Source organism: Symsagittifera roscoffensis, chromosome 10, assembly GCF_963678635.1.
Source record: "Symsagittifera roscoffensis chromosome 10, txSymRosc1.1, whole genome shotgun sequence".
Lineage (NCBI taxonomy): Eukaryota > Metazoa > Xenacoelomorpha > Acoela > Convolutidae > Symsagittifera > Symsagittifera roscoffensis.
Genome location: NC_087071.1, coordinates 36,920,753 through 36,945,561, shown reverse-complemented (window position 1 = coordinate 36,945,561; position 24,809 = coordinate 36,920,753). Strand labels below are relative to the sequence as shown.

The window sequence follows — 24,809 nt, the reverse complement described above, 5'->3', positions numbered from 1 at the left end:
CCGGCAAAAAAGACGACAACTGTGAAATCAACAATTAATTCTACCTGGACTTTAAAACGGCTAAGATAAAGCGCGACCGGGAAATTAATTTGAAGGATTTTGTTCCGCTGCAAATTGTAACAAAAGACAGCTCGCAAAGTTTTAAAATTCAAAAAATTTGAGAGTTTCGGTAGCCGATGGCTACTTTGAAGGCTACCGATGGCTCTAAATTTTGCATTAAGTCCTGCCCTCCGTTGGCAAGGTTGCAGAACGTTGACACAACTGTGTCATTGAATATATTGCGACTTGTATTTAAATGAGAGTTGTCGTGCTACACTTTTATACGTAGCCCCAATAGACTGGACGCTAATGTTCATAGATTGGCTCGTTCTAAAAACGATCAATAACTGAATGTTGTTTTCTAGTTTTTCATTTCTTTTCAGATGTTGTGCTTCTTCAATTGTAAAATATGATTGGCAGCTCGCCAAAAAGCGTCGAATAAAAGTGTCTACGTGCATCAAAATGTTAATGGAACGCACTGACAGTTTTCTCATTTTTGCCGAAAAGGCGCAAAAAAGTGAAGATACGCTAAAACAGCTTTCACACGAAGAAAATAATGATAATAATAACTCGAATTTTTCCGCTGGTGATAGTGAAGTTAAAGTTGGTAATGGATTGTCACTTAGAAGTCGACTGTTTTCGAAGAAATTGAATTTTGGTAAGAAAGAGAAAACGAAAAAAGAAGAAACAAAAGGGGAAGATTTTGTGCAACAAGTTCGATCTTTGACAAACAGCATAACATCTTTGAAGGTAAGTAGAACTTCGATAATCTGTTTTTATCTTTAGAGCTTTGGTAATTTGTAAAATGTAGTTATCAAAAATGTCTCGTTCAGGAACTTAGACGATAGGAAATTAGACGATTAGAAATAACGGAATTTAGACAATAATTTGCGTGCAAATTGCGTGAAACTTGTTTACAGACTTAAATTAACTTTTGGCTGATAATAATAAGCTCTACTGGTTTTTCGTAAATTCCGTTTCTTTACGGTCGTCTAATTTGCTTGTCTAACTTCCTAGGCCCCAAAAATGTCAAATGAAACTGAAATCAAAAACTCATAGATTTTTCGTTTTAAAATCCCAACATAGATTTCATTTTAAAAACTCAGACATAGCTATGTTTTTTGATGTTCTATTTCATTTATCTACTGTCACTGAACATTGTACGCTCTAGAACTTTCTGGAACGGAATCGAAACGATTACCTCTCCAAATCAGTTTCTCTTCTAGTCAGTTCGCAATCGCCTTATTCCGAAATGGATCGGGATAAAATAGACGAACAGGCGGAAAACCTAATCAAATTGAGCAACACTATTTTATTCACTCTCAAAGACGCTCTAAATCGAATTAAACCTGCAAAAGAAACAACTTTGAATCAATTTGAAAGCTGGCTGACTGATTTTTCAGCTGAAAGTTTGACTCGAGGGTTCGAAATAAATGAGAAACTAGAACATCGTAAATTAGTTATCAGTTTGTTAGAGGCTTACTTGAAAGAAGTTTGCGATATTTATTCTGAACAAAAAGCAGTTCGCCTGAAAAGCAGCGTGGAAAGAAAGAAATTTTCAAGACTTGAATTATCTGCTAATTTAAGATCGCCTAAAGATCAAAAAGAGTATCGAACTGTATCTCAAGTTCCCCAAGAATTAAGTTCAGATACTGTCAATGACCCAAGCAAGGATCTCCTTTCGCCTGAAGAAATGCAACAAATGGAATTAGAAAACCAACAGCTGTTCAATGACCTTCAAGGAATGGAAGATCAAGTCAAGGTCATTGAAGGTCAAGTTGTGGAGATTTCACGTTTGCAGAGTATCTTCACAGAGAAAGTTTTATCACAGAGTGAGAAAATTGAAAGTGTGTATATGACTACAGTCAGTTCAACAGAGAATATCAAACAAGGAAATGAACATATTAGAAATGCAATGAGAAATAATGCAGGACTGAGGTTTTGGATTTTGTTCTTTCTAGTAGTGAGTTCGTTCTCGCTGTTATTTTTGGACTGGTATGATACATAATGATTCATGTTTTCTCTGAAAAAAAAAATGATGATCATGGGTTCAATTGATGTAAATTTAAGGTCATATCATGGAAAAAATAGTAATTTATTGTTAATTGGACGCGTACTTCACCACTGAGTAAGTTTTAGTATTATAATCTGCCGAACCTAATTAGCTGGGGGCCAAAAGTTACCTGTAGGTTTGGAGTTTTTTCGATCAAAAAGGCGCTTTTGGTTGTGTGTTCAAAATTATCAGCTGGATCTGCAACTTGATCCATTCTGTTCAATATGCCAAACCATATTCTAATTTTTTGATTTAGAGATTAAGAATAGCTTTTTTTTTTAAATTTGGGTGTAAATTTTATATGGTGAGTGACAAGGAGACAGGTCTATTCTAGACGATGAAATTATTTATCAGTTAAGTAGAAAATTTTAAAAAAAATAACGAAAGACAAGCTTGCTTTTTCAAACAATTGCAAGGGACGCAGCAGAAAATGATTCAGCGAATTATTTGCTCAATTAAAAAGCCGAAATGTACTAATCAGATGTTTCAATGAGGCCGCACAGAGTTGATCTTTAGTTTTGAGATAGTGAGTTTTGGATTGTGAATTGAATTTTCGGTTGATGAGATATTTCAGTTTTCAGAGGCGCCTGAAAACGGGCTGCATAGTTCCACGGCGTTCTCGCAATGAGATTTCGTTTGGTTGTAAATGTAGTAACTTTTACAATGAGCGGAATCTAATTTGCAAACAGTTTATTATTATATTATTACTTCCAATTATACAAATCGCATGCATCGCCATTTTGTCATGACTTTTTAGAAACTCCACAAAAATAACCAGCCACGTGTTACAGTCAGATTAAGTTGCATTATTTGGCGTGAGTTGGAATCACAAGGATGACATTTTGAACAATAAGTAATGAGGTTACCCCCTACCCCCCAGTGGACTTAAATCCCAGGCTTTTACTGATGTGGGAGTGAGGTATTGTGTTAAAGTAAGTCCATGCTTCCTAGAAATAATCTTTTCATGTCAGTATGTGACACCTCGAGGACCATAGAATGTTTCGACTGAATTCGGGTATGATACAACTTTCAACAATAATGAGTTATCCAAAACTCAAAATTGGATTACATGTTCACTTTGCCTCTAACCTGTAAAAGCATAGCTAACAAGCAATTGGAAACGAGTCATTAACGCAACGAGCTAGAAAAAATACTGATTGTTTTTTGAAAAAACTTCGAAAGCTCAGATCAGTTGTAGTCCTTTAATGTAAAACTTCTGATAAAACTCTTGGAAAAAGTTGTCCGAAAAAGTAAAGAAATGAGGCACTATGAAATACTTCCCAGGCAAAACGAAATGAAATATTTGTAAAGAAAAGTGGCAATCTTACTTAAAAACAAATTTGAAGAATTCGGAAAAATTAGTTCGTATAGAAAAAAAATGATTTTCTTACACTCTTCAAGTACGAAACTTTATGAAAAATTTTTGTTTAGAGAGTTCAATACAGGCAGTGATTGACAAGCATTGTTTTACATGGAGCTCAAACCAGATAAATTTAATCAAATTCTTTTCCAGATCTCAGATTTCAATCAAAAATCTTTGCTAACAGATTTTGTACTGCAGTAATGACATTGCATTGTTTGACTCTTTGTTTTGAATTCAAAATGATGTCTCTTTTACAAAGCTATCATTTGAACTAAACAAAAAACAACTTGATAAATTAAGAAGAAAAAAGGGTCAAAACCAAATTAATATTTTTCGATCAAAAAAAATGTTACAACAGCTCTCGGACATTTATTCACCCTTTTAAAAGTTTTAACACGTCACGAACAGCAATGAAAAATCTGTTCTTCATAAAGTTTTTTCTTCTAACAAAATAAATTTTTTAATCATCATACAAACGTTTTTGAACCTCGCAACAGAACCTGATCGTTTTTATTTTGATCGATGTGGGCCCTTGTTAACTTTTCCCCTTTGACATTGTCAACCAATTCCCCATGCTCTGCATGTTTCATTTTGACAAACATTTTGTGTGAAAAATACTTTTCAATATAACGCTGTCAATTAATCGGATTTTTTTGGTGCCTTCGTATGCTGGGAGACAATGAAAACCCTTGATCATAAATATTCAAACTGGTAGTACTTTTTTTCAACAGCACGAAAAAACGAAAACCATTTTAATTTCAATTTGAAAATGCCGCGATTGAAATTTACTGAAAAAATCAAGCCATTGGAATGCTTCGAGTAAGTTTGATTTGCATTAGGATATCATAGTTTTTAGATGTCACTAATCAACAGAATCTAAATTTGTTTTTCGTTATAGTTCCTCCAATTTGGTTGGCAATAGACCCAGCAGTGCAAAAACATAGAATGAAAAATCCGTTCGAAATTGAAAAAAGAGGGGTAGGGAGTACAATGTTTTTTACGCAAAATTAAGAGTAGTTCTTAGAAGCTAAGAATAATGGACAAAAAGTTCTTCGAGGAGAAGCAAAGATTGAGCCAGTTTCCTTTTCTTGGACGGCTGTGGGTTTGCTTCGAAATACAACTATTGAAGAGTCTATAGAGTCATATGCTGGTCTGAACCCAAAAAAAGGTTATCGAGATTTTTGAAAGCTCAAAAGCACTGCGGCGGCGTACTTATTTGGACGTTCAAACTTCGCAAGATTTTATGGTTTTTTAACATTTCCTTCGAAGTTCAGTAAGTTTTTTACATTGACCGAGATCAAATGTACAGAGCTACCATCTTTGAAAGTATCAATATTTGGTTTCGAAGAATTACCAATGTAATCCGGGTCTGAAAAAGCCAGTTTTCCTCATCAGCCTTAAGTTTTTTACTCCACGTTAATAAGTAGGAAACGTCTGAGTTTAGTAAAAGTTTCACTCTGATTGTTTCCTTTTTCTCGCTGAGAATATTTAACGTTGCATGAACAAATTTTTTACTCAAGTTTTTGTAGCTTAATTTTGTCCACTAGTGAATCACATTATTACAAAAATTCGTTGGGTTTTCAGCAAACAGTCAGCACACGAACCCAATTGAGCATCTTCAGGCTTCGATGAAGCGGAACTTTGGGCAAAAATTCCGCTAAGTCTTAAAAATTTGGCATGAATATTTTGGTAGTGTTTGTGTGAATGAACCTAAAAGCTTACCAAAAATCTTAGTTTTTCAAAGCCAAGACAAGTGTGCTAGTTTTTGTATCCAGGCCAAAAAAATACAAACTGAATACTGTTTGTTAAAACCAAATTTGGCTCTTTCAATTTTTACATTTGCTGAAAAAACTTCCTAAATTGATTTTTCAATTTCGTCCAGTATATCTGTGTTCCTCACTACTTAAATGATAAAAAAAATTTTCTAAAAACTTTGTTTGACTACTCAAGGTGAGTCTAACAAGGTATTCTGATTCAAAAATCAAAATGAAGGAAAACAGATAGCAATAGTTTTGATGTTAAACATAGTGGAGAAAGAAATAACAGAAAAAAAAATTACAACCCAAAAAACACAAAACCCTGGTGCACACAAAAAATATAAAAAAAGTAAAATTTAGTTTCTATACCCATAGATAGTGGTCTGTTCTTTTTTAAAGAAACTTACAAAATTTTGCTGAAAATTCCAAAGAAAACACTGAAAAAATGCTCATTTTTTGAAAATTAAATTACAAATGATTATTCGCATATTTTTTTCAATTTTTTCAAACCGCACGCAAATAAAGTGCTTTAAACATGCTTCGGTTGCAAAAATGGCACAATGAACTCTTAAGAACATAAATACTCTAGAGGAAAAAAGCCAACTTCTGGTTTTAATTTCTAAAATTTCCGCTTTCATTGTTGATTTTGTACAACATTCACTTCAATTTTCAGAAATATTTTACTCAGAACGAGAGAAAAAATTTCGAGTTAAACTACCGTTTAATTTTAAATGAGAACTCAATTTTTGCTCTCAAAACTGTCTGTTTTCCAAGCATGTTTTGGTCAACATTAAATTAGATTTTTGCAAAAAAATATATAAGTAGACCATAAGAGCAATGATCAGAGCTACCCTCTACAAAATAATCAAGTTTTGATTTCAAAGACTCGCCAACTTAATCTGGGACTGAAAATGTTGAATTTCTTCATCTGCACTACTTTTTTTCATCGGAGTGAACTTTGTTTCTGAATTAGGGGAGAATAAAATTGGGTCATGCGACGTGAAATAATATCAGCAAGATAATTGAATCAATCGGAGTGAAAATTTTGCTGAATATGATTGTGTGTTATCTTTTCACGCGGTTTGAGGAATTAAGTGCAGATGAAGAACCCGGATTCACTTTGTGAGTCTTTGCAATCAGGCCTTCATAACTTCATATGATATTTCAAACCTTGATAACGGCTATACAAAAGTTTTGCTGATGTTGAAAGTAAGTAATATTCAAAATACACATTGAAAATAGGTTTTTAGATAGTAAAACTTTAGTTTGATCTCAATTGTTTTAATTAGAGTCCCATTTTTGAAGTTATTTACATTTGTTTTCAAAACATACCAACTAATCCGGGTCAAAGTTGCTCAATTTTTTCATCACCATTACTAGGCCAAACTGTGCATTTTGTGAATTTTATGCGGATTCCGCAAAAAAAGACGCTCACTTTGTTCTTCTTTTGTTTTTTCGTTTCCTTTCCGAAAAAAACTTAACTTGTTTAAATACTTGTCTCTGGAATCCAGGAACATACAGACACAAAATAGTGCGCCTTTCCTGTGCACAGTTTGGCCTCGTAATGTTTAAGTTTTGAACCGGAATGAAATCTTTCTCGAATAAACGGAGTAAAAATAAGATTCATGCGAAGTGAAACTTTCTCAGCGTGGTAATTGATTTAATCAGCGCGAAATTTTCACTAAACTTGGCTGTGTCTTAATTTTAAAGCAGTTTGAGAAAATGCAGAAGAGGAAATTTGGCAGTTTCAGATCCGGATTAAGTTTGTGAGTCTTTAAAGCCAAACTTTCATAATTTCGAAGATGGTAACTTCGATTAGTTGCTCTCGGTCTGTCTTAATGTCTTCTGAAATTTAAAGTAAATTTAGAAACCAGAATTTGCGCGTGATTTTGTGCTCTTGTGTACTAACCGGTGTATACGAACTCTGTTTTTTTGGTTTAAGCGTCTCGATGTCTGCTAGGTTTCATGTTTTTGCTATATCAGTTTAGACTGAACGTGATGTGACGTACTGTGTGATATGATCATACCGGGCTGTTTCACGCTAGTAACAATTAGATTTTCTAATATCAAACTTCATCGCAAAAATTTCGTCACTACAAAATGAGCTCAAAACTTAAAGCTTTCACCTATGAATTAAACATATTTTATCCTGATTTTTAATTCTTTTTTCTCCAGCTCAAAAGTATTCCTGTTCACAATAATCATAATGATAAAAAAAATCATAAAAATAATATTAATAATAATCATAATAATCATAATATTAATCATTATAAGATTGAATTAAACCCGCAAGGTGGGGATTAGTTGATCTTAGTCATTGATAACAAAATTAATAAAATAAATTTAAAAACCATGACTCTGGATAAATCGGGTATTTAAATGTTTGTAGTTTTTCAAACAATAACAGGTTCAAATTCTTTCTAAAGATTAAAGGTTCTTGGCAAGATTCATAGCCAGGCAAATTGTTTGATCTCGCGAGGGTGTTTGACATTTCTGCGACACGGTAATCATTGGCATTTTCAAAAACGTCTTGTTTCCCGTTCGATTTGAATCAGGGCCCTTGTCGATTGTCCAAAAATCAAAAAACTTATTGGCAACTCGTTATTAAGAATGTTATTCAGCAAAACTAAATCGTTTTTAAATAACGTCAGTGAAATTGGCAACAGTTTGCTCTTATTCAAGTAAAAAACATAATTATCATCATTCAATTCATGTTTTTTGTAACACCATTTTAAGCATCGTCGTTGAAGTTTTTCTAATCGCTTACATTGGTTTTTAGTCGTCGCACCAAACTAGAGATGCATAAAAAATTAATGTTAGTATGCAACTTTTGAAAAGCGAAACCCGAACAAAGCTACTCAGTGAGTTTGGTGAAGATCTAAGATCTTCTGATGTAAATAAATTGCGTCTTCTGATGTGGTAAATCCATGACATTTTGAAATTGCACCAAACACCAATGTTTTCCACCATGTCTTTTAAAACTATTTATTCTCCATCAATGTGGCGTCCAAAAATTATTTTAAAAACTATAATTTGATTGGCTGTCGGGTTCTAACGGCTAAAACTTTTGGACAAAGCAACCGCAAGCTGAATGGTATATGACTGTCAATAAACCTCCAAAATTTAGTTGGTGCGCTAATCGCAACCTCTCGCAAAGTTGCGGTTTTTTGTCATGACTTTGGCTCCGCTTATCTGTTTATAATTAACTTGATTATTAGAAGAAGAAAAGATGAGTAATTTTGTCAGCAATCATTATATTTTCATCGTCATTTTGAGCCAGATATGAAGTTGGCAATATAACACCATGGTAGTCAATTATGTTAGCTCCTAATACAAATATGACATTCAGAATAGTGCCATGATTTAATCACAAATATGGTTTGGTTATTCTCTGTTTAAAAGAGCTATAATGCAAATCGTAATTTTATTACCCCATGTTTTGTTAATCATGAAGCGAATTATAATTCGCCCTATATTTTGTGTTAAAAAAATTTTATTTTGCGAAAGAGTTGACCAATTTTGATATATTGTTTTTTTCCATATCATTCAATCTATTCAGAGATGAGATTGAAGGTTCGAGGAAACAATTTTGAGGTGAAAATACGCTCAATCTTTGTTTTACTCTCTCTTTTCTTTCTTAACTTCACGGGTTCCTTTTTCATTTTGACTATATTATTTTTCGCATTGATATTTATCAATTACTCTGCCCAAATAATACAAATTTTATCGACAATTATTTATTCCACATCTGCATCGAGAAAACGACGACTTTCGATTGCATATTACGATTTCTTTTCAAACTCACAGAATAAGGAAGTTATAAACCGAAAATTAAGTTTAAGGCGACAAATTTTGGTGTCGGCAAATTATGAAGCAGAACGAAAGTTACTCTTGGAAGATGTGGCAAAATTGGAGCGGTTCATTTTACGAGATTTTGTAGAAATTTGGGCCAACGAGATTAGGTTAGTTCACTTACATTTCAAATAAGTCTTTTGGCAGATCTTGGGGCTCATCTAATGCAACAAAATTAACCGCAGATGTATGGCTTGCACTTTTTTCTAATGACTCGGTAAGAGAGGGGTAGGGAGTTTCGGATAGAGTGAGAGGGAGGGGGATGGGTAGATTAATACTTTTCATACCTATCAAATTTTAGAGTATTTCAATCCCGCAATACTTCAACTGCTTCGAACTTCTGCCCAAATATATCCGATTGAACTTGTGATCCAATAAACCAAAGATATTAGGCCATTACTGAGTTTTCTAAGGACGTATTGGTTAATCTTTTTGTAAGGAATCAAGATTAACGACAACTGTTAGTAGCAGCATTTCAGCTAGATGCTGGAACATTCTGAATTTTACCTCACTTCAATTAAAGCTTTACTCAAGCCAAGCTCAAACGCCTAGACATTCTGGTTTGGTAGTTGTAATATCTTTATATTGTGATTAGCAAGATTTTTGCAATGGAATTCCAAAATTTTCTCCCGTAAACACTTTCGTTCACACGACTCATCTCATCTGGACTTCTGAACTTATCTATAGTGGTACCTTGTTTTTGAATTAAATCTAAATTATTCAAACTTTATAGCGTTCCCAATCTTTTTAGTTAGAGAAAACGAATACGCCTGGGTATTCTGTTCCAAATAAAATTATGGGCCAATTATTTGACTGCTTATCTTTTGTTGACTTAGTAGCCACATCTTAGAATCGTTGTTTTTCTTGCTCCACGCATGTTCCGAATGCGCTTTTAGTGTTTCGTTTACTTGTAATTGACTTTCACTTTGACTTTGTATTTTCTTTTTTATTACGTTTTGTTTCGCTTTATAGCTTTATTCTGACCAAATTAATCTGGGCAATTTTTCATTGGCTTAGTGACCTTTTTTGGGTTTTTTGTGGGAAACATACTTTTTACGGTCCCCTCTGCACTTTCTAGTTTGGTTGCATTTTTTGCAATCGGTTTTCAGTTATGATAACCAGCTTTCAATTTTTTTTGCAAATCAGAGCAGGCTTGAAAATTTAGTAGGAAAACTAAAAGTTTTAATTACATTTGAAATATAGGATATTTATTCAAGAAAGACCAATTTCGCCTATCAGTTGATCAAAGAACTAAAATATTATAATTTTTTCAAAGTTTCGTGTTTGTTACGACTCGCGAAGAAAGTGATACAAAATTTGTGCGAAATGTGGGTTTTTTCTTAAGACTAATTTTGGCTTGTTAAGTACTATTTTGATAATTTTTTTCTTCAAAAATAAAAATTGTTTTTAGGAGGTAAATTTTGAAATTTTGGTGGTTGATATAATGCCAAACTGGCCAACTTGGGACAATTAACGCGCAATACATTATGCGCCATTAACGCAAAAGTCGTCTTAGAAATCATTCCGAATCAATTGAAGCAAGCTATTTGTCATAATTGCTATGTTACCAAGGGCGAAATCTATCAATTTGTACATTAAATGGCGTGTAGGGGATATTTCAAAACAATCTCAAAAAATTTACAATCTCGAAGTTATTAAATTTTTTTTTGCAAAATTCAGTTTTAAATATTCATAAACTTTAAAAGGCATTCGGAATATTCAAGGATTCATTTTGATAGGAGCAGTGTGGTTCAATTTGTCTTCGATATATTTCAAGCTATTTTAATTATCGCTTGATTTACCTTTTTTCAAATCAACAATTTTTTAATAGTTTGACACACTTTTTTGTAGTCTGCTTCTGAAACAATCGTTGACAATTGATTACAAGTTTTAACATTTTTGAAACTGAACATATTTGAGAAAAAAATGCTTTGCCTAAATTCCTTGAAAGTTTCAATTCGTTTGTTTGTTTTACTTTGATTATTTAAGATTTCCACTAGTTGAAAAAATCAAAACTTCTCCTCACTTAAAATAAGCTTGAAAAACAACTGTTGCAATAATACGAAACTAGTTTAACTCGCCCAGTCAATTTTTTTAAATGAGTTTTATATTAATTTTAGCTTCATTGCTTAAAAAAATTTTCCATTTTGAAGTCTCAAACTTCCATAGAAATGATACAATTTTTTAAGCAAGGAAGCTAAAATTGTTATGAAAACTCTTTTAAAAAAATTGACTGGGCGAGTTAAACTATTAACGTATTATTGCAACAGATATTTTTCAAGCAGTTATTCTAAGTAAGGAAAAACTTTGATTTATTTCAGGAAATTTTTACTTCTGGGATTGAAATGCAACGATGTTTTTTTTATTCAAAGGTTATTTTCATCAAACACTTTGGGTTAAGTTTCTTCGTTATGATTGAAAGTTGAATGAATTGATCAATATTTGACGGTTTTATAGTTTTCCTATAAGGATAAAAAGAATATTCATTTGTCGAGCCATTTTAAGCCAAACAAAATAGCCTCAACGGCATTTTTTCATCGTTTCAATAGCATTTTTTGAACATTGACGTATCTTGTTTATGAAAAAAATTATAGGATTTAAACTTTTGAATTATTTTGTGAAACCTCCTAAGATGGCTTCAGGCTACCATTAAACCTTTCATAATTTCAATTAATTGAAATGAAAACTCAACCCATTTCAAATCAAGACAACGTCAATACATTCATATTTTCATCTGTTGAAGTGATTGATAAAACTAATTTTTCTTAACAATAAATAAGTCTTCATTCTGTCATTATAATTATCTCAAAAATGAAACGATTTCTTGAAAACTTTTAAAGTTAACCTTCGAAATCTTTTTGAAAATTGCATTCAAAAAGGTAGTTGATCTCACAAAAAATTACTCTCACTCGATAGTTGATCTCACTGGGGAATCAATTTGAATTGATTTAAAAATTGAATATAAAAAAAACTGTCAGAACTGACATCAGCATTTCATTGCTTGATTTGATGATTTTGATTGATGTATTTTTTCTTGAATTGTGTTTCTTCAAATACTTTTCAATTCGTAAAGTGAATTTAATTTCTTTCTGGTTTTCTACTTGAAATGCTTGCTTGAAGTATATTTTAAGTTTTTTTTGTAAAACAAATGCGGCTTCAAACTTGCTTTAACATCTTGAAAAAATCAGCATTGGAATGGTTGATTGATAGATTTTAATTTCTTTGTGAATCATGTCAAGCCTTCAAAATCAACTTGAAAAAATTCGAGTTTCATTGCCTAGTTCATCAAGTCATTTTTTTAACATCAGCTTTAATGCATTGGTCTATATCTCTGAATTTTTTGCTCGAAAAAATCAAATTATAGCATGTCGCTTCAAATCGTCAAACAAATTTTAATATTTTCCCTTGTTTCTTCGTTTTGAATGTTTTCGAAAAATTCGTTTCCACATTCAGAATCAAAATAAGTACCAAAATTTTCATGACAGGAACTGATTTCTCTAAAAAATTGAGCCTTTACAATTCTCTTCAACTCGTCAAGCCAGTCGAAATACTTCTTGAACTGATTGTTTGCAATGTTTTTTTGATAAAATTTGGTTAATTGTAATATCACGCCTGTGAAATCAACCTAATTTTCAATCTGGCCACAAATAATTTTTTTTCAAAGTGTTTCATATCATCAAATCATATCAAAAACTTTCATTGTTTTGTCGCTCGATTTGTATTGTCTAAAAACTTGAGTTTTAGAGATTAATCGCAGTTTTCAAAATTGACTGATGGTTTTTCTAAATTGAATTGCGGCTCTTTTTCCCCAACCGCTAATTTTATACAAGTAGTGTTATTTTGTCCGGGTGTCGGTTGTCCAGATATGACACATGTTTATCCTTGTTCCACACTTTTTTTCACTTATTTAAGCTTGTAAAAACATTCAAAACGTCAAACATGATGCGCATGCGAGGTTGGTGGAATCGGATAAAAGCCGCTTTGCTTTTTTTGCTTGCAAATTTAGAAAAAATAGTACAGATCATTCCAAGCCGCTTCGCTCTTTTCAAGTAGTTTGCTTGAAAAACTGAAAAACTATTGTTTTGGTAAACTGATTCAGGCTATCAAAAATATTTTTAATGAATTTTTTTCGAGGTTTTTTTTTGAGTTGCTTGATCAAGAAATAATTTAGTTAAACAGAAAATGTAGACCTCAAATGATATAGAAATGATTAATTGTAACTTTATCGATTTGCATGTCGGAATTTTTATTTTTACTTTTACGCATTCCTAGCTTTATTAAAGTTATACCAGTCAACAAGTAGAATTTGTTCGCGAAAACGTTTAAGAACTAAATGAAGCAATCCAGGTTCTTTGAGCAAACAATTTTTAATTTAGTTGGCTTGAAAAATCCAAAATGTTACGATCACTGTTCGAACTAAGAAGTTAAATTGAGCCTTGAACGCTTGATCAATAAATTTTTATCGTTTTTGCTAAACTTTCAAGATATCTGTATAAATCGGTATCTGATAAATCTGCATTCCGAAAATATTGATCAAGCATCTCAAATATTTGTTACCCACAATCCACCAAAAAAAAACAGCTAGAGAAAGCTAAAGTTATTAACATTCCATAACTTTGTTTTCTTAAAACAAAATTCCATATTTTGTGTCTTTGACTTGGTACAAGTTGTGTTTTTTGTCCAAAAAAAAAGAAAAATTTACAAGCAAATTTAAAAAAAAAAACAAATTAAACCTGAAATTGGAAAAAAAAACAGTTCTTTTCGCGAATAACGAAACTTCAAAGTAAAATTTTTCAAGCCTTATAGAAACGATTACTCGGTTACTTTCTTGTTATATACGTCTAAGCAAAAAATTTTATTCTAACGTTAATAGAAAAATTATCACAGGCAGTGTGCATCCAATTTGAAAAGACTAAAAGCCGTTCAATTCAAGGTAGTTGGTCAAAAAAATATGGTTTTGGTAAAATGATTCAAGCTATCAAAAAATTTTTTCGAAGTTTCATTTTGACTCGCTTTTTGACACAGCTAATTTAGACCTCAAAACGTATAAAAATATTTAGTTGTAACTTCATCGATTTGCATACCGGAATTTTTTTTACCCATTCCAAGCTTTATTAGAATTGCGCCAGTTGAAACGATGAACATTAATTGTTTGTGAATTTCAAAAAAAGAAAACTTTTCAGAACTGATGAAGCAATCCAGGTTCTTATAGTAAGTTTTTTTCTTGCTTTTCTTACATTTTCAAGTTATCGGTATAAACCGGGCGGTATCCGACGAAGCTTCATTCGGAAAAAAAAATGATCAAACATCTTAAATATTTGTTATCTCAAATCAACCAAAAAAAAACAGCTAAAGAAAAAAGAGAAAATTCAACATATCATAACCTAGTTTTTTTGAGCTGAAAGTCAAGCTCTTTTGCAAATCCAATCAGTTTGTCAAATTAAATTGATACAGTTCTCAAAAGTTTTGCTAGTAACTTTCACAAAAAATATGTAACAAATTTTTCAAATATGTGCAATCTTGTATGTGTTTTGATAATTGCAAACAGATTCAAGTTGTTAAAGTGGTTTAAATTATTTCGAAAGTTATTTGTCATTAAAAATGTACTATTGTCAGCAAAACTAACTTAATTGCATGCTAACCCTTATCAAAAAGACATTTAAAAGTTAATATAAACCGTCAAGGTCAGACCCTGCATATAAAAGTAACTTCGTTTGCCTGGATTGGATTAATATAAACCATTCAGTTCGTAGTTTAGATTCCATATTTTTTTTGGATAGCAGAACCATTGACCACGTAAACCATTTTTAAAAACTTCAGCTTATCTTCCTGTATCTTTTGCTTGGTATGACGTCCATTCAAGCAAAAAAACCCATTTATACATTTTCACATTTGGAGTCTTTCAAGAAAATTTTTATCATGCAATTATAAAGAAGAAAACTGTATGATAACTATTGCTTCAATCAAAACTTTTTTTGAAAAACATTTTCAATTGGTTTGAAATTTTGGTTACATGAGTTCACTTTTGGCGTCAAAAGAATTTTTTGAATAAAAAAATAATACTTATTACACAGTTTAATCTAAAAAACACAAAGTTGAGGCAGAATTTTTGATTTTTTTCAATCCAAACTTGCTTCTGTGCTCAAATTAACAGTTAATGAAAAAATAACTTAAAGTAAATTCCATATTTTGTGTTTTTGACTTAGTACAAGTTGTGTTTCTCACCCAAAAAAAAGAGAGTTACCAGCAAAGGTTTTTTAAAAACAAATCAAAACTTAATTTGGATAAAAAACAGCTTTTTTCGCAAATAACGAGACTTCAAGTATGAGTTTTTAAGCCTTATAGAAAAGATTACTTTTTGTTATATAAGTCTGAGCAAAAAACTTATTTCTAACGTTTATGAAAAAATCATAGAATGCAGTCTATTTGCGCGGTTAACTGCTATGTAACCTCTTGGCTTTCTTATGAAAAAAGACAAAATAAACAACTAAATGTTTTTCGTGTTCTATGTTTTTTGTGTTTTTGATTGATTACCACACTAATTCATGGTCAAAAATATGTGCATCTCAGTTGAAACATTGATGGCGAAACATTTTTGCAAATTTTGAAGCTTCGCTCTGATTCATCCTTGTCTCAGCGTACAAAAATTTTACTTCCCAACGCTAACTCATCAATGAATCATCGATATTTCTTTGAGGAAAATAATGTTTCTGTTTTTTTTGCAGTTCTTGAATTAGCTATAATCTATAATTAGGATGAAATAAAAACTAATTAAACTTTTCGCAAAACCAAGAATGCAATTTTTAATCGATTTCTCTATTTTCAGGTTTTCACCCCTGAGTATCATTATAGATTTAAAAATGGTTTCTGGGGTGTGTGGCGTGAGTTGGGGAGAATAATGGGATTTTATTCTTTTTTTTTTTTAATTTAGGAATCTCACAAAAAAATATGCGACGTTTTTTCAAAAGGGATAGAAACTGTGGTAGAGTCAGTTATGAATTTTACCCTCGTTTCTTTATTTGGATTATACCAGTTATTTTGATAAAAAGATATATAACAATTTTCCCTCGTTCTTTACTTAATTTGTTCCCAACTTGTTTTGTTTTTCGATTTTTTTGTCGTTTCATGCACTTTCTGGGGTAGTTCAATGCAATGAAGACAGATCTATGATCTCTTAGAAAGTTTCGCCGATATTGAAACACGCCGGTTGAAACTTATCGATTATAATCGAATATAACTATAAAGAAAATCTTTAGATTATAAACGGTTGATAAATTTATAGATAAGAATATTTTGTAATGAAACAATTAGTATTTTGTATTGAAACAAAAAAGAAGGCAATTCTGTAATTGATCCCAGTTCTACAGAATTTTACAGAATAATCCCAGTTTTCAAAATTGACCTGCGTTTTTTCAAAATTGCATTGCGGCTCTTTTTTCTCAACCTATAAATTTTTATAAATAAATTTAATATTGACCGGTTGTCCAGGCATGTTGAATCTTCCACCACACTTTTTGTCACATATTTAGGTTTGCAAAAACACTCACTCGGCCAAAAAGTTGTTGCGCATGCGAGGTGGGTGATATCGGAAAAAATGCCGCTCTGCTTTTTTGTTTGCACTTTAAAAAAATAGTAGAGATCATGGGAGGCTTCAACGTCCAATTTAAAAAGGCCTAAAACCGTTCTGTTCAAGGTGCTTGCTCAACAAACTATTGTTTTGGTTTACTGATTCAGGCTATCAATTTTTTTTTCGAGGTTTCATTTTGACTTGCTTGATCAAGAAATACTTTTTAGTTAAACAGCAAATGTAGACCTCAAAACTTGTAGAAATATTTAATTGTAACTTTATGGATTTGCATGCCGGATTTATTTTTTTATTTTTACGCTTTCCAAGCTTTATTAGAATTGTGCAAGTTGAGAAGAAGAACACAAATTATTGCAAATCTCAAAAAAAGAAAAAGAAGAAAAAGAAGCAATCCAGGTTCTTATAGCAAGTTTTTTTTTCTCTAATTGGCTTGAAATTTCCAAAATGTTACAATCACTGTTCAAAGAAAAACGTTAAATTGATTCTTGAATGCTTGATCGTTAATGTTTTATCGTTTTTGCTACATTTTCAAGATATCAGTAAAAAATTGATCAAGCCATCTTAAATATTTGTTATCCCAAATCAACCAAAAAAAACAGCTAGAGAAAATTAAACATTCCATAACCTTGTTTTCTTAAAATAATTCCATATTTTATGTCTTTGACGTTATACAAGTTGTGTTTTTCATGCAAAAAACCAAAAACTACAAGCAAAGTTTTTTAAAAACAAATTAAACCTGAAATTGGAAAATACAGCTTCTTTCGCGAATAACGAAACTTTCAAGTAAAAATTTTCAAGCCTTATAGAAACGGTTGTAATGAAACAAATAAAATTTGGTTTTGAAACAAAAAAAAATTCCAGTCTGTATTGAGAAGCAAACTTTACGCAACATCAATCGAGTAAACAAAAAGTGATTGATTTAATCGCGCCCAGCCCAAAGCATAAACAGAAATATAAGCAGCTGCTAAGCAAAAGGGTCTCATCGAGATAGCACGAACAATTGTGTGGTGTCGGTTGTGTAAGGACGGGAGATAATGGTAAAAAACATGTCAAAATAAACAAAGACGATGATCTGGAAAAGCTTGAGAATGAAACAATTTTAAAAAAATATATACTCACGAGAGTAGGTGCAACTGCCCAGAAAAAGTCCCCTCCCCCCAAAAAATGCTGCTCAAATAAAAAGCTCTGAAAGTATGAGTTTTTAAGCCTTATAGAAAAGATTACTTTTTGTTATATAAGTCTGAGCAAAAAACTTATTTCTAACGTTTATGAAAAAATCATAGAATGCAGTCTATTTGCGCGGTTAACTGCTATGTAACCTCTTGGCTTTCTTATGAAAAAGACAAAATAAACAACTAAATGTTTTTCGTGTTCTATGTTTTTTGTGTTTTTGATTGATTACCACACTAATTCATGGTCAAAAAAATGTGCATCTCAGTTGAAACATTGATGGCGAAACATTTTTGCAAATTTTGAAGCTTCGCTCTGATTCATCCTTGTCTCAGCGTACAAAAATTTTACTTCCCAACGCTAACTCATCAATGAATCATCGATATTTCTTTGAGGAAAATAATGTTTCTGTTTTTTTGCAGTTCTTGAATTAGCTATAATCTATAATTAGGATGAAATAAAAACTAATTAAACTTTTCGCAAAACCAAGAATGCAATTTTTAATCGATTTCTCTATTTTCAGGTTTTCACCCCTGAGTATCATTATAGATTTAAAAATGGTTTCTGGGGTGTGTGGCGTAAGTTGGGGAGAATAATGGGATTTTATTCTTTTTTTTTTTAATTTAGGAATCTCACAAAAAAATATGCGACGTTTTTTCAAAAGGGATAGAAACTGTGGTAGAGTCAGTTATGAATTTTACCCTCGTTTCTTTATTTGGATTATACCAGTTATTTTGATAAAAAGATATATAACAATTTTCCCTCGTTCTTTACTTAATTTGTTCCCAACTTGTTTTGTTTTTCGATTTTTTTGTCGTTTCATGCACTTTCTGGGGTAGTTCAATGCAATGAAGACAGATCTATGATCTCTTAGAAAGTTTCGCCGATATTGAAACACGCCGGTTGAAACTTATCGATTATAATCGAATATAACTATAAAGAAAATCTTTAGATTATAAACGGTTGATAAATTTATAGATAAGAATATTTTGTAATGAAACAATTAGTATTTTGTATTGAAACAAAAAAGAAGGCAATTCTTTAATTGATCCCAGTTCTACAGAATTTTACAGAATAATCCCAGTTTTCAAAATTGACCTGCGTTTTTTCAAAATTGCATTGCGGCTCTTTTTTCTCAACCTATAAATTTTTATAAATAAATTTAATATTGACCGGTTGTCCAGGCATGTTGAATCTTCTACCACACTTTTTGTCACATATTTAGGTTTGCAAAAACACTCACTCGGCCAAAAAGTTGTTGCGCATGTGAGGTGGGTGATATCGGAAAAAATGCCGCTCTGCTTTTTTGTTTGCACTTTAAAAAAATAGTAGAGATCATGGGAGGCTTCAACGTCCAATTTAAAAAGGCCTAAAACCGTTCTGTTCAAGGTGCTTGCTCAACAAACTATTGTTTTGGTTTACTGATTCAGGCTATCAATTTTTTTTTCGAGGTTTCATTTTGACTTGCTTGATCAAGAAATACTTTTTAGTTAAACAGGAAATGTAGACCTCAAAACTTGTAGAAATATTTAATTGTAACTTTATGGATTTGCATGCCGGATTTATTTTTTTATTTTTACGCTTTCCAAGCTTTATTAGAATTGTGCAAGTTGAGAAGAAGAACACAAATTATTGCAAATCTCAAAAAAAGAAAAAGAAGAAAAAGAAGCAATCCAGGTTCTTATAGCAAGTTTTTTTTTCTCTAATTGGCTTGAAATTTCCAAAATGTTATAATCACTGTTCAAAGAAAAACGTTAAATTGATTCTTGAATGCTTGATCGTTAATGTTTTATCGTTTTTGCTACATTTTCAAGATATCAGTAAAAAATTGATCAAGCCTTCTTAAATATTTGTTATCCCAAATCAACCAAAAAAAACAGCTAGAGAAAATTAAACATTCCATAACCTTGTTTTCTTAAAATAATTCCATATTTTATGTCTTTGACGTTATACAAGTTGTGTTTTTCATGCAAAAAACCAAAAACTACAAGCAAAGTTTTTTAAAAACAAATTAAACCTGAAATTGGAAAATACAGCTTCTTTCGCGAATAACGAAACTTTCAAGTAAAAATTTTCAAGCCTTATAGAAACGGTTGTAATGAAACAAATAAAATTTGGTTTTGAAACAAAAAAAAATTCCAGTCTGTATTGAGGAGCAAACTTTACGCAACATCAATCGAGTAAACAAAAAGTGATTGATTTAATCGCGCCCAGCCCAAAGCATAAACAGAAATATAAGCAGCTGCTAAGCAAAAGGGTCTCATCGAGATAGCACGAACAATTGTGTGGTGTCGGTTGTGTAAGGACGGGAGATAATGGTAAAAAACATGTCAAATTAAACAAATTCGATGATCTGGAAAAGCTTGAGAATGAAACAATTTTAAAAATATATATACTCACGAGAGTAGGTGCAACTGCCCAGAAAAAGTCCCCCCCCAAAAAATGCTGCTCAAATAAAAAGCTCTGAAAGCTTCTGTTTCAACATTCCAATGAGAAACTGAAACTAAAACGTTAAGTTAAAAATGACAAATTGTGCAAAGCTCTTGTTAACTATTTCAATACTTAAATTGAACTTTTCATGTAAAATTGATTTGCTATATGATTTTTTTTAGTAATTAAGAATTTGTAAATCAGAGCGAAAAAAAAATATCTATTTTTTGATTAGTTTTTTTTGGGTCATCCATTTTAACAGTTATCGTTTCAAACCAAATTTTCTGATTTTCGCTCTGTTTTTGCTAGATATGTTTCCTAAAGGTCAAGGAAGCCAACCTACTTCAAATCAAGGTTTACTCAATGTCTATCCAAAAAAAAAAAATTACCGGCAAAATTTTTTTAAACAATATTAAACTTGAAATTGGAAAAAAAGGCTTTTTTCGTGAATAATGAAAACTTCAAGAAAAAGTTTTCAAGCCTCATTACTCGGATTCGTTTTTTGTTATAAACGCCTTTCGTGTTCTATGTTTTTTGCGTTTTTGATTGATTACCACACTAATTCATTGGTCAAAAATATGTGCATCTCAGTTGAAACATTGATGGCGAAAATAATTTTTGCAAATTTTGAAGCTTCGCTCTGATTCATCCTTGTCTCAGCGTACAAAAATTTTACTTCCCAACGCTAACTCATCAATGAATCATCGATAATTCTTTGAGGAAAATAATGTTTCTGTTTTTTTCAATGCAATGAAGCCAGATCTATGATCTCTTAGAAAGTTTCGCCGATATTGAAACACGCCGGTTGAAACTTATCGATTATAATCGAATATAACTATAAAGAAAATCTTTAGATTATAAACGGTTGATAAATTTATAGATAAGAATATTTTGTAATGAAACAATTAATATTTTGTATTGAAACAAAAAAGAAGGCAATTCTGTAATTGATCCCAGTTCTACAGATTTTTACAGAATAATCCCAGTTTTCAAAATTGATCTGCGGTTTTTCAAAATTGCATTGCGGCTCTTTTTTCTCAACCTATAAATTTTTACAAATAAAGTAAACATAGACCGGTTGTCCAGGCATGTTGAATCTTCCACCACACTTTTTCCAACATATTTAGGTTTGCAAAAACACTAACTCGGCCAAAAAATTGTTGGGCATGCGAGGTGGGCGATATCGGAAAAAATGCCGCAAAGGTTTTTTTTAAAACAAATCTAAACTTAATTTGGATAAAAAACAGCTTTTATTGCAAATAACGAGATTTCAAGTATGAGTTTTTAAGCCTTAAAGAAAAGGTTACTTTTTGTTATATAAGTCTGAGCAAAAAACTTATTTCTAACTTTTATGAAAAAATCATAGAATGCAGTCTATTTGCGCGGTTAACTGCTATGTAACCTCTTGGCTTTCTTATGAAAAAAGACAAAATTAACAACTAAATGTTTTTCGTGTTCTATGTTTTTTGTGTTTTTGATTGATTACCACACTAATTCATGGTCAAAAATATGTGCATCTCAGTTGAAACATTGATGGCGAAACATTTTTGCCAGTTTTGAAGCTTCGCTCTGATTCACCATTGTCTCAGCGTACAAAATTTTAATTCCCAACGCCAACTCATCAACGAATCATCGATAATTCTTTGCGAAAAATAATGTTTTTGAATTTAACATAAGATAAAATTAGGATGAAAAAAAAATGAATTAAATTTTTCGCAAAACCAAGAATGCAATTTTTAATCGATTTCTCTATTTTCAGGTTTTCAGCCTTGAGTATAATTATAGATTTAAAAATCGTTTCTTGGGTGTGTGGCGTGAGTTGGGGAGAATAATAGGGTTTTGTTCCTTTTTATGAATTTAAGAATCTCACAAAAAGATATACGACGTTTTTTCAAATGGGGTAGAACTTGGGGTAGAGTCAGTTATAAATTTTTCCCTCATTTCTTTATTTAGATTATACCAGTTATTTCGATAAAAAGATATATAACAATTTGCTCTCGTTTTTATTTAATTTGTTCCCAACTTATTTTGTTTTTACGTTTTTTTGCCGTTTCATTCACTTTCTGGGGTAGTTCAATGCAATGAAGCCAGATCTATGATCTCTTAGAAAGTTTCGCCGATATTGAAACACGCCGGTTGAAACTTATCGATTATAATCGAATATAACTTTAAAGAAAAACTGTAGATTATAAACGGTTGATAAAACTATAGATAAAAATATTTTGTAATGAAACAATTAGGATTTTGTATTGAAACAAAAAAGAAGGCAATTCTGTAATTGATCCCAGTTCTACAGATTTTTACAGAATAATCCTAGTTTTCAAAATTGATCTGCGGTTTTTCAAAATTGCATTGCGGCTCTTTTTTCTCAACCTATAAATTTTTACAAATAAAGTAAACATAGACCGGTTGTCCAGGCATGTTGAATCTTCCACCACACTTTTTGCCACATATTTAGGTTTGCAAAAACACTCACTCGGCCAAAAAATTGTTGGGCATGCGAGGTGGGCGATATCGGAAAAAATGCCGCTCTGCTTTTTTGTTTGCACTTTAAAAAATAGTAGAGATCATGGGAGGCATCAACGTCCAACTTGAAAATGCTAAAAACCGTTCTGTTCAAGGTGCTTGCTCAAAAAACTATTGTTTTGGTTTACTGATTCAGGCTATCAATTTTTTTTTCGAGGTTTCATTTTGACTTGCTTGATCAAGAAATACTTTTGAAATACTTAGTTAAACAGCAAATGTAGACCTCAAAACTTGTGGAAATATTTAATTGTAACTTTATGGATTTGCATGCCGGATTTATTTTTTTATTTTTACGCTTTCCAAGCTTTATTAGAATTGTGCAAGTTGAGAAGATGAACACAAATTATTGCAAATCTCAAAAAAAGAAAAAGAAGAAAAAGAAGCAATCCAGGTTCTTATAGCAAGTTTTTTTTCTCTAATTGGCTTGAAATTTCCAAAATGTTACAATGACTGTTCAAAGAAAAACGTTAATTTGATTCTTGAATGCTTGATCGTTAATGTTTTATCGTTTTTGCTACATTTTCAAGATATCGGTAAAAAATTGATCAAGCCATCTTAAATATTTGTTATCCCAAATCAACCAAAAAAACAGCTAGAGAAAATTAAACATTCCATAACCTTGTTTTCTTAAAATAATTCCATATTTTATGTCTTTGACGTTATACAAGTTGTGTTTTTCATGCAAAAAACCAAAAACTACCAGCAAAGTTTTTTAAAAACAAATTAAACCTGAAATTGGAAAATACAGCTTCTTTCGCGAATAACGAAACTTTCAAGTAAAAATTTTCAAGCCTTTTAGAAACGGTTGTAATGAAACAAATAAAATTTAGTTTTGAAACAAAAAAAAATTCCAGTCTGTATTGAGGAGCAAACTTTACGCAACATCAATCGAGTAAACAAAAAGTGATTGATTTAATCGCGCCCAGCCCAAAGCATAAACAGAAATATAAGCAGCTGCTAAGCAAAAGGGTCTCATCGAGATAGCACGAACAATTGTGTGGTGTCGGTTGTGTAAGGACGGGAGATAATGGTAAAAAACATGTCAAAATAAACAAAGACGATGATCTGGAAAAGCTTGAGAATGAAACAATTTTAAAAAAAATATGTACTCACGAGAGTAGGTGCAACTGCCCAGAAAACGTCTCCCCCCCCCCCAAAAAAATGCTGCTCAAATAAAAAGCTCTGAAAGCTTCTGTTTCAACATTCCAATGAGAAACTGAAACTAAAACGTTGAGTTAAAAATGACAAATTGTGCAAAGCTCTTGTTAACTATTTTAATACTTAAATTGAACTTTTCATGTAAAACTGATTTGCTATATGATTTTTTTTAGTAATTAAGAATTTGTAAATCAGAGCGAAAAAAAAATCTATTTTTTGATTAGTTTTTTTTGGGTCATCCATTTTAACAGTTATCGTTTCAAACCAAATTTTCTGATTTTCGCTCTGTTTTTGCTAGATATGTTTCCTAAAGGACAAGGAAGCCAACCTACTTCAAATCAAGGTTCACTCAATGTCTATCCAAAAAAAAAAAAAAATTACCGGCAAAATTTTTTTAAACAATATTAAACTTGAAATTGAAAAAAAAGGCTTTTTTTCGTGAATATTGAAAAGTTCAAGAAAAGTTTTCAAGCCTCATCACTCGGATTCGTTTTTTGTTATTTACGCCTGAGCAAAAATTTATTTCTAATGCTAGTAGAAAATTATGTAAAAAAGGCAGTGTATTGGCGCGGATAACTGCTTTGTAACCTCTTAGCTTTCTTATGAAAAAACGCAAAAAGTAAATGTTTTTCGTGTTCTATGTTTTTTGTGTTTTTGATTGATTAAAACACACTAATTCATCGGTGAAAAATATGTGAATACCAGTTGAAACATTGATGATGAAACATTGTTGCCAATTTTGAAGCTTCGCTCTGATTCATTGGTAAAAAATATGTGCATCTCAGTTGAAACATTAATGGCGAAACATTTTTGGCAATTTTGAAACTTCGCTCTGATTCATCCTTGTCTCAGCGTACAAAAATTTACTTCCTAATG

General features: G+C 31.5%; 2 protein-coding genes across 2 annotated transcripts in view; both read left to right on the top strand.

Moving 5' to 3' along the window:
* The first annotated feature begins 426 nt into the window (after nucleotides 1-426).
* Nucleotides 427-2,149, top strand: LOC134855124 (syntaxin-18-like). Its single transcript, XM_063871532.1, has 2 exons — nucleotides 427-789; nucleotides 1,211-2,149. The coding sequence occupies exons 1-2, from the start codon at nucleotides 502-504 to the stop codon at nucleotides 2,045-2,047; spliced, it is 1,125 nt and encodes a 374-aa protein (XP_063727602.1). The 5' UTR covers nucleotides 427-501; the 3' UTR covers nucleotides 2,048-2,149.
* Nucleotides 2,150-8,586: 6,437 nt separating this feature from the next.
* LOC134855049 (uncharacterized) overlaps nucleotides 8,587-24,809 on the top strand; it is a 72,177-nt gene continuing 55,954 nt past the window's right edge. Inside the window, exon 1 of the mRNA XM_063871429.1 lies at nucleotides 8,587-9,174. Within this exon, the coding sequence (XP_063727499.1) occupies nucleotides 8,774-9,174 (401 nt within the window). The 5' untranslated portion in view covers nucleotides 8,587-8,773. The remainder of the gene's footprint in view (nucleotides 9,175-24,809) is intronic.